This window comes from Echeneis naucrates, chromosome 15 (assembly GCF_900963305.1).
Source record: "Echeneis naucrates chromosome 15, fEcheNa1.1, whole genome shotgun sequence".
In the NCBI taxonomy this organism is placed as follows: domain Eukaryota; kingdom Metazoa; phylum Chordata; class Actinopteri; order Carangiformes; family Echeneidae; genus Echeneis; species Echeneis naucrates.
In genome coordinates this window covers 5,458,975-5,469,050 of record NC_042525.1, presented here as the reverse complement: position 1 = coordinate 5,469,050, position 10,076 = coordinate 5,458,975, and the positions used below count along the sequence as shown (strand labels likewise).

General features: G+C 42.6%; 2 protein-coding genes across 3 annotated transcripts in view; one reads left to right on the top strand and one right to left on the bottom strand.

Moving 5' to 3' along the window:
• Positions 1-2,935: 2,935 nt before the first annotated feature.
• On the top strand, positions 2,936-7,462 carry eif3s6ip (eukaryotic translation initiation factor 3, subunit 6 interacting protein). Of its 2 annotated transcripts, XM_029520421.1 has the most exons (15): positions 2,936-3,077; positions 3,393-3,423; positions 3,540-3,750; positions 3,840-3,919; positions 4,181-4,242; positions 4,365-4,434; positions 4,524-4,597; positions 4,794-4,965; positions 5,187-5,341; positions 5,475-5,645; positions 5,886-6,019; positions 6,167-6,340; positions 6,519-6,708; positions 6,967-7,047; positions 7,252-7,461. In XM_029520421.1, exons 1-15 carry the CDS (start codon positions 3,054-3,056, stop codon positions 7,324-7,326), a joined length of 1,704 nt encoding a protein of 567 aa, XP_029376281.1. In that variant the 5' UTR covers positions 2,936-3,053; the 3' UTR covers positions 7,327-7,461. The 2 variants fall into 2 exon arrangements, with proteins under 2 accessions (XP_029376281.1, XP_029376282.1); XM_029520422.1 differs by lacking the exons at positions 2,936-3,077; positions 3,393-3,423; positions 3,840-3,919 and having other exon boundaries at positions 3,545-3,750; positions 7,252-7,462.
• Positions 7,463-7,866: 404 nt separating this feature from the next.
• The window catches only part of cdh23 (cadherin-related 23), a 129,906-nt gene continuing 127,696 nt past the window's right edge, over positions 7,867-10,076 (bottom strand). The window contains exon 68 of the mRNA XM_029520420.1: positions 7,867-9,641. Within this exon, the coding sequence (XP_029376280.1) occupies positions 9,300-9,641 (342 nt within the window). The 3' untranslated portion in view covers positions 7,867-9,299. The remainder of the gene's footprint in view (positions 9,642-10,076) is intronic.

The following is a 10,076-nucleotide window of genomic DNA, read 5'->3' as shown; positions in this document are numbered from 1 at the left end:
TTCGGCCATTAATTGTTAATCTTTGTGTAAATGGATACCAGCTAGCATATCTGTGCCGGAGTAGCCTACGTTAAGTAAACCTCCCTGCCGGATCACTTACACTAGTTAGTCGCTTCGAAATGGACTGCTAGCTAACTGGTTAGCTAACGGGTTAGCATGCTCGACTGACGGATTAATGACATTATTTTTGACTTATAACGTTACTATTGCTTACCGTTAATGTGGAAACGGGCAGAGCGCCTGCGAATGACATATTTCTGCCCCTCGGAAACACCCACCGGAAAGGGTCCGTATGTTTCATAATTCACGAACTCGTTGAACACAAGTTTGTCCATTTTACCATAATGAACATACACTCAGATGACAAACCGTCCTCGTCCTGGCCGCAAATTTAGAAGTAGTACTCCACCGCTTCAGACACAACACACACAAAGACCGCGACATTACCCGTTGGTAATGTTTTGTGCGTGTGTGTGTGTGTGTGTGTGTGTGTGTGTGTGTGTGTGTGTGTGTGTGTGTGTGTGTGTGTGCGTGCGCGTGCGCAGGCGCAGGCGCAGGCAGACAGACAGACAGACCTGTATTCTGTGATGAGTTGTGTCTGAAGCGGTGGAGTACTTCTAAATTTGCGGTCAATCTTTTTGCTGAAATAAAGCCAACATGTCCTTTCTAATGGAGCTCCCAAACTCAGCTGTTTCTGTCAAAGATAACGTTTGGTGTCGGGCTTTAATACAAGCTAGGTTAATGAACGTTAGCATTAGAGCTGCCCAGTTAGCTTAAGCTAACGGCCCTGTTTCTTACCTTGCTCTACGTTTCTCTTCCCAAATCCCCCGTCACAACCTTTTTGAAAAACATTTGTATAGAAATTTTCTTAACCCTTTTTTTTTCTTCTTTATTTTCATTTCTGATCACTGGACTGATGCTGACATTTTCCTACCGAACTTCAGACAACAGGCTAGCATAGCAACAGTAACCAATGGGGGCGGGGCTTAGCGAAGGATCGGTGGCCAAACCATTTGTTGTTGGATTAGCAATTAGGAAGAAAACAAGTTAATATACTGAAATATAATATGAATAATATAATATATGAAATATTACATAATCTTTCACTAAAATTGTTCATCTATTTGACTTGTTCGCTTTACTGGTCTAGTCTGTGGACGCGTCCTGTCTCCGGTCTGGTCTTGTACCGTCCCGTGGAGGGGTGCCGTCACCCATCTGACGTGGTGTTACGTGGTGCGTGGTAGGGGGACATGTTTCAGTACAAGCTGTCCTTTTTCTGATCTAATCCATTTCAAATGTGGAAGTCTTTTATGAGTACATCCTCCTCCAGAAAAAGTGCATCCAGTGTTCTGGACAGGCACAGATGATTGTGCCGGCTGAATGTCCTCATCACTTTCTTCTTTCTTCTTCTTTGACGTGGCTACTTCATCTTTGCCTTCATGAGCGTCATCCAAACTCAACATTTCAGCAAGAAGTGAAAACTTAGCAAGTAAGTGAGCTGTGCTTGGTGCCGGTTTCAACTTGTAAGTGCCACATTGAGAGGGGAACAGTTTGTCACATAAAGGTTTTCTGTGCTTTAAAGCCTCTGCTGTTTGCTTTTGTTTGACCTGTTGTTTGTCCAGTGATGTCCCTGGACCAGCCCTGGCCTCCCATCTGTCACTCCCAAAGCGACCTACATATTTACCTTTGTTTGACCATAAGCAGACATTTTTGTCCAAACCTGCAGTAATTATGTTTTTAAAAGCGGGATCACATCTAACACTCACTACACCCCTGAGATGAGCCCTCCAGGAGCGTAACAGTGGAGGTGGACAGAGTGATACTTGGCACCCATTTATGTCTTCAAATGGTCCATTCTCTGTCTGATTTTTAAAACCAAATTGCTGAAGGTCCCACAGACAGATCCTTCCGGTACTGTCCCCTGTCAACAGTATCTGCTCTTCCATATCAGTCGACCAAGCAGTAATAACTGCCTTTTCATCATCCACAGCTCTAAACTTTACTAACAAACCTCTCTTGGACCAGCCATAGATGTAGTGACCTGCAGAAGTGAGCAGTGTAACTGTGTTAAAGGAGATCTCTCTGGTCCTCAGACATTTCATTAGAGGACTGGAATGCAAAGTGGTCTTCCTCCCAGTCGGACATCGATGGTTTTCAAATTGCTTAAATTTTGGAGGGGATTTGATATTTGTAATCCTCCTCTCAATGACCAAACTCCCGGTTTTGCCCTCGTTATATTTATCTGCAATGACCGTTCGAGGGTTCTCAGTACCCTTAATCACGTAAAGAACCTCCAAATCCTCCACATCCCAGATGACAATATTTCCTCTTCTAGAGGCTGAAATCAGTGTGCTTTCATTGTAATCCAACGAGGAAATGTCTTCTAACAAATGGTGTCTCATGTATTTGTGGTCATTTGCCTCCATATCGAGGTTGTAAATGATCTTGGAGTTCCTACCTGACAGAAACATCCTATTTTGTACCCATACCATGGGGACTCAAATGGGAAGTAAGCATGCGCTGAAAAACATCTGTGCCTCTTCCGTAACATTTGGCAACATTTGTATTAGCAATGACTAGCTCATTGTTCATTGTGTTGTAATACATACTGGAGATCGGGGCCTTTGTCATACCGTTAATGTTGAAACTTTGCCTGCATAGCCATCCATGTTCAGTCCACAAACGCACATTAAAGTCGGTGGACAGACTGACAATTAGTTTGTCCTGGTGATTACACACAATGTCAGTGACAGGTTTTTGGTGTCCTTTCAGTGGATATTCACGAAGCTGTAGTGAGTTTCCCCGAGTAAAAAAAAACAAAAACAAAAACAGAAAAGGCTTCCTCAGCTGCTTACCAACCAAACACATGAACTAATACTCAATTTCCCACGATGCTCCAATGCCGCCATGTTGCGCTCCTGCGTCATAGGCTCTTCTTTCCGCTTCCGGTCGTTGCCCGGACTCAGCTGCGTGGTTTAGCTGCGTAAGCTAGCGGAGCACATTCTCTCCATTTTCTATCCGGTATCTAATCGGGCAGACTAAGAACCACCACCATGTCCTACCACGACGAAGAAGAGGTCAGAATAGTTTATTTTCTTAGAGACATTTAACCTCTTTCAGGATAATAACAATGAGACGCTAGTTAGTGGTAGCCGGTTAGCTGCGCGGCTAGCTGGCTAGTAGGCTGCTTTGAGCTAACATGATGTAGATGATTGTCGTTTCTGTATGAAAATGAAATATCACAGCCTTTGTAATGTTGTTACTCATGTTTTGTTCATATAAAAGATAAATTGTGAGATAAAGTCGGCCACTGAGAATGATGGACCTGTCAGTCTGACACAAATGTGGTCTCTGCATCGTAATACATGTCAAACTTCTCTGTTTTCTTGCAGTACGATCCTTACGACTACGACCTGCACACTGGTTAGTAAACACACAATTGATCTCTCAGTAACACAATGCATGATGTCAGCATGTACAGTTCTCTCCTGCTAAGTGCTAGTCTCCTCTCCTCTCCTCACCGTCCCATGTCCCTGCAGGTGATCCTAAAGCAGACCTCGCCTATGAGAGGCAGTACGAGCAGCAGACCTACCACGTCATTCCCGAGGTGATCAAGAACTTCCTGCAGTATTTCCACAAAACCATCTCTGACCTGATTGATCAGAAGGTTTATGAGCTGCAGTCCAACCGTGTCTCCAGTGAGAGCATTGAGCAGAAGATCTATGAGATCCAGGATGTCTATGAAAATAGGTAACTCCTCCAAATTATGACACTTTTGCCTCTGAGCAGACACATTAGATCTGTTTGAGTGATCAACTTTCCTATTTTGTTTATGTTAGTTGGAACAAGTTGACTGACCGTTTCTTTAAAACCTCACCCTGGCCAGAGGCTGAGGCCATCGCATCACTTGTCGGCAATGGTGAGTGTTTCTTTGATTATGTAATGTGTTTTTGTAGCAGACACTATTGTTTGTTTTTCAATGTAAAAACTCTGTGATTCCTGAAGTGTTTGTAAGCAATTCACAAACAAAAACTTCACAATAGTTTTCCACTGTTGTTAACTGATACTTACGCGTCTGTATTGTTTAATCAGAAATAAATGAAGAGAATTTTGTGGATGTGAATAATGATGTTTCTGTATAAACTGAGAAACCGAAATGTTTCATGTCATTCTTGAAAAGATGCTGTATTCCTCATCCTGTATAAGGAGCTGTACTACAGACACATCTACGCTAAAGTCAGCGTAAGTACCTGACTCATATCTCTACTTTCTTTCCAACAGTTATCCAGTTTCTTTTTTATTTCAGAGTAACAATCAAAATATATCCAGACTTCTGCTGTAAATATTGTTTCTTTGATAATCAGGGTGGGCCAACTTTGGACCAGAGGTTTGAGTCATACTACAATTACTGCAACCTCTTCAACTACATTCTCAGTAAGTCTCAAGAATATTTTTTGAATGTAGTCTTTAAATAACAACTGATGATTGGTGAATTACAACAGAATGTACGCAATCGTAAACAGATGCTGATGGTCCAGCCCCCTTGGAGCTGCCAAACCAGTGGCTTTGGGACATCATTGATGAGTTCATCTACCAGGTTTAGTTAATAATCTTCTATTAAGATAAAATATTATGAAATTAAATGATAGTTGGCGACAATTTTGAAGGTTTTTTTAGGCTACATAGTACTTGGGTGGAAATCTTTTCAATTTGACCCATCTAAGTAACTTCCCTCGCGTTGACCAATAGAAAGTATATGTACATGCAGTAAACACAGATTCCTCCCCCTTTAGTTCCAGTCCTTCAGTCAGTACCGCTGTAAGACGGCCAAGAAGTCAGAGGAGGAGATTGAATTCCTGAGGAATAATCCAAAAATCTGGAACGTCCACAGCGTCCTCAATGTCCTCCATTCCCTGGTGGATAAGAGCAACATCAACCGCCAGCTTGAGGTGTACACCAGTGGAGGTAAAGATGAATGCTGTGATATTAGGTTTTTAGAGGAATTACCTAAATGAACCTTAGACGTTGTTAGTTACCACATTAAAGTGTAGTCAAGATTCTGTGGAGATATATAGCTCTGTGAGACTGTAGTTGAAGTAGTTTGGTGCTTTTCTGGTGTTAAAGTAACTAAGTACATGAGGTAGCTGTGTGTTAATAAAACATGTATATTTGTTGCCGTGTTGCAGGAGACCCAGAGAGTGTAGCTGGAGAATATGGTCGTCACTCCCTGTACAAGATGTTGGGTTACTTCAGCTTGGTGGGGCTTCTGAGGCTCCACTCTCTGCTTGGTGATTATTACCAGGCCATCAAAGTCCTGGAGAACATCGAGCTCAATAAGAAGGTGAGACCTCATTTAGAGCTTCTCTTCTTACCGTTGTCCTGTACCTCTTTCATAACCTATATTCTCTTGGTTTGACACCACATCTTTTTGTTTAGTCCACTCTCCTGCATCCATGTTGTTTCTTGTATTTCAGAGTATGTACTCTCGTGTGCCCGAGTGCCAGATCACCACCTATTACTATGTGGGTTTTGCCTACTTGATGATGAGGCGTTACCAGGATGCCATTCGAGTCTTTGCCAACATCCTGCTCTACATCCAGAGGACAAGAAACATGTTCCAGAGGTCAACATATAAATATGAAATGGTCAGTAAGAGTAGTAGTAGTCTGTAGTTGTCTGGTTAAGCTTTCCATCATTCTACTTTTCCCTCAAACTGAATTTGAAAAGATAAAGTTGTAGTTGTTGACATCCGTTTATACCTGAAAATATGGGCCAATACCAGTGTTCTATATTTTGCTCTAAAATCCAGTGGTGTAAGTATCTGCATTATGTCAGACGTTTTGTAAAAGCCCCAGTAAGGTTTTTCTATTTGGATTTATTCACAGATTAACAAACAAAATGAGCAGATGCACGGTTTGCTAGCCATCGCTCTCACCATGTACCCAATGCGAATTGATGAGAGTATCCACACCCAACTGAGAGAGAAGTACGGAGACAAAATGCTGCGAATGCAGAAAGGGTAAGACCGGAATTCACCATATTATATATTAGAAATACTACAATACTTCAAAGACTTCCATAAAGTTACACACTAAAATACTTTCACCTTACAGTTATGTCCATCAGCGATCGTGTCATGAATGAAGTTCTCTCTTTCCAAAATCAGAGACCTGCAGGTGTTTGAAGAACTGTTCAGCTTTGCCTGTCCAAAGTTCTTGTCGCCAGTGGTGCCAAACTATGACAACGTCCACCCGAACTACCACAAAGAACCTTTCCAGCAGCAGCTGAAGGTCTTTGCTGAGGAGGTGCAGCAGCAAGCCCAGCTCTCCACTATCCGCAGGTAGAGCTTACTTACCAGCATCTTTAAGTCGGTAGTAGTTTATATATTTATATGTAGGGGTTCAGCATAGGTTTTGTTTTTCTGCTTTTTTAGAAACACCTGAAATGACTTCTGTTGTGGTCACCTGTTGCTGTGGTGATGTTCAGATGTGTGTAAATGTCACTATGTCTCCCTTCAGCTTCCTGAAGCTGTACACCACCATGCCAGTGGCTAAGCTGGCAGGATTCCTGGACATGACCGAGCAGGAGTTCCGCATTCAGCTGCTCGTCTTCAAGCACAAAATGAAGAACCTGGTGTGGACCAGTGGCATCTCAGCTCTGGATGGAGAGTTCCAGTCTGCTTCTGAGGTCGACTTCTACATTGACAAGGTGTGTTAAAGTCAGTTAAATGAACACATCTTTTAAATTCCTATATGGTCCCATAGTCTAAATAGTGAACAGATGCACCATGTGTATGTCTATTTCAAAAGTGCTGTTGGTTTGGTTAGATGGATGCCCTTGGTGACATGGTGGATAGACACTGAAACACTGCCTACATTTAATTAAAGATAATAGGTATATAATGTCAGGGGATCTATAAGGGTCAGTCACATGTTTTAAGCAGATCTGTATGCCTCTCTTTGACAGGACATGATCCACATTGCGGACACTAAAGTTGCACGTCGGTATGGAGACTTCTTCATTAGACAGATTCACAAGTTTGAGGAGGTAAGAAGTGTTGCCTCTAGAACTAATGGGAAAGAAGAAAAATTTGGAATTAAATCTGTTCATTAATAATGTGAAATGTTATTACTATGTAAGACTAAATAGAAGGTTCACATTTTCTTAATTTTAGTTGCTCGCCTTCTTATTTTTTTAATTATTTAAGCTGTCTGTCAAACACTGAGACTATTGTTGCATGTCTGCCTACAGCTGAATAGGACACTCAAGAAAATGCCCAACAGCACCACATCGGGATCAGGGAGCACCACAAGTCGAGCAGTTTGACCAACAGCAGTGAAGATCTCTTAATACTCTGCAGCCTCTCTGTGCATTTCGACAGCTATTATGATGAAGACTTTTCTATACAGCGTAGTAACAATAAAAGGATGGAGTGGTGTGCTCAAATCCTCTTTGTGTTTTTCCCTTTTCAAAGTCTGTCGTGCTGTTACTCTTAACAACCACTAGGTGGGAGCATTTGCCAAGCCCTCAATGGCCCATGCTGAGTTTTGACACACTGAGTTACATATGCAGTAAAGTGAAATGACACGTAGACACGAAAAGATGAAGGCATTTCTATCTAGGCTTACCAGAAGTCATACTGACCGTGTTATTGAAGCTGTTTCTCTTGAAGTGCCTTTACATTTTGAACCAGTGAGTACAATAGAAATCATCTGAGAAGAAGTCAGGGTAATTGTCATGGGGGAGCAATTACTACAGTACTGTCATGAGTCATTAAGGTTTTTCAGACTGTCTAGCTGGCTCCTTTTTTCTGCTGCATTGCAAACCATCTTGTATTTACTGCCTCCCATCATGCCACTGACTGAGCGCATTGCATATTTCTTTTATTATCACATATCACCCAACAACATTTCCCAACACAAATCTCAGGGCTGGTGACAATAATGACGAGGAAATTAGAATATAAAATGGGAATATAAAAATTAATTTTAGAAACACACCACTCATTGGAAACAGGGTTGTCATATAAAGGAAAACAAAACGACGTCACTGTACCACAAGATACACACATACTCCAAACATCCAAAATTAGTCCCTACCTATTTAGTGAAGCCAGCAATTTTCTTCAAAAATATCTTGATTCCATTACATTTTTTTTTTATAAAATAAAAAAATAAAGCAAATGGCTCATTTTGAGCATGACTCTTTTACTCCCTCAGGTGGCAGTGTAAAGTCTCCGTGGGCGCAATGCCATCTTCACATTTATAAAAACAGGTTAATTCATAATTTTTTTTAAAATTTGATTTCATAAGTCTTTTCCAAGGCCTTCGTTGATTGCCTTTGATATCAAATCACTCAGAAAAGATTTAGAGTTGTTTTTTTTTTTTTTTTCTTCACGTGGCTTCACGTCTTCTAGAACATGGCTGATTGAGTCCATGCTAAAAATGGAGAGCAGGACCGAGGTCTTATAATGTTCAGCGCTGGCTGGCAGACGGAGCCTTTTGACATTTTGATGTGTCAATGAACCAGAAAAGCTCTTTCAAACCTTTACAGTGCTACGAAGTGGCTCTTCTTCCTCCCTTTGTCAGGTGAAAACGCCTCTCCATAAGCACCACTTGGGAAAATGGTGGGGGTGCTCCAGTCTTCATTAAGTGCCCATCTATAATTTCACACCAATATGTATCTAACATCTGAAATACAAAAGTATTACTCCTCTGCGTCCACTCCTTCAGCGCCGATTGCATCATTGCAAAAGAAAAAATAGTCGAACATAAAGAATTGTGTCATTATCTCCTTGCCCCATTGATGGCCATTCGCTGGTCTGACTGTGTGTATCTTGAGTTTCTTCAGTGTGTGTATTAATGTTTGTATGAGTGTCTGCAGTCCAGGTATGACTTCAAGAGGATTAGTGAGAGTGAGGCACGACGATTATAAGGTCATGGTTCAAGCTTCTGCAGCAGGGAAATTTGATCTTTCTTTAACAACCAGCTCTTTGGATGAAAGTCAATGACATCAGTTGATTTTGTCTCGCTGAAGACCGGTGCCCTTCCTATGATTTTCCATTTCCCAAAGGTCATTTGAAAAAGTCAGTGGGACTGTTTACAACACGAGAACTAAACCAGCTCAGAGTAAATCCTCTTGCAGGCTGTCTCACTGATGCACTGAGGTTGGCTGATGAGGTTCCCTAGACTACACACACTCCTCCCCCAGGCCTCCCTAACCTTGTCAGGGTGGTGGTGTGGAGGCACAAGGACACACACAAGTCATGGTTGTGCTCAGACCAGCGAGGCCTCGGCTAGTCATAACTCTGTGATCTCCAGGGGACTCTCCGACACGGCGTCCCCCTCCTTGTGGCGGTGCATCGGCGTGGACTTAGCCGATTCTGTACGGGCGTTACGCTCACAATAAAGTCCCCCATCAGTGTTTAATGCCTCCAGAGAATGAGCCAGGGCCCGCTGGTCGTCCTCTGGCAGGCTGTTGAGATCAGAGGTCAGGAGGGTACCTGTGCTGCCGTGGACCACGTGCACGCCTTCAGGACCTTTCAGCTCCACAGGAAGCTTGTGCTTAAAACGCAGAGTGCCACGACCGCCGCCCATACCCAGACGTTCATCCTCGTCATCATCCAGATCACTCTGGATCAGCTAAAAAGAGGGGGAAGGATTGATAGTGTGAAAAGGCTGAATAATTTTTTTTATCGGATGCACTGAGTTGACAAGAATTCAAGATTTGTAAGAAACTGCTGTGAAGGAAGGGCTGGAAAGGGGAAAATAAGGGAAGGGAAACATTTCAGGAGAGAAATCAGATGTCAAAGCAGACCTGGCTTAAAAAGTACACTCAGCATTAACTTTTAGGAAGCACAACATTTCTCATTTGATGCACGAGTGATCCTGACCACAGAGAATATCAGCTGGACACCGAAGAGTAAATAACTATCTACGACCAAAAGTCTTGGTCGAGGCAGCAGAGAAGGCAGAGATGGCAGAGATGGTGGGAGGGGGATACGCCAGAGCAGCAGACAAGACGTCAGGACGGGAAGGCCAGCAGTGTCAGTTTGGAGCCAGAGGTGCAGATAGATA

Coding starts and splice junctions, on each gene's coding strand:
- eif3s6ip (XM_029520421.1), top strand. CDS start 3,054: ATGTCCTACCACGACGAAGAAGAG. Junction 3,424..3,539: donor CGACTACGACCTGCACACTG/GTTAGTAAACAC, acceptor ATGTCCCTGCAG/GTGATCCTAAAGCAGACCTC. Junction 5,646..5,885: donor CAACATATAAATATGAAATG/GTCAGTAAGAGT, acceptor ATTTATTCACAG/ATTAACAAACAAAATGAGCA.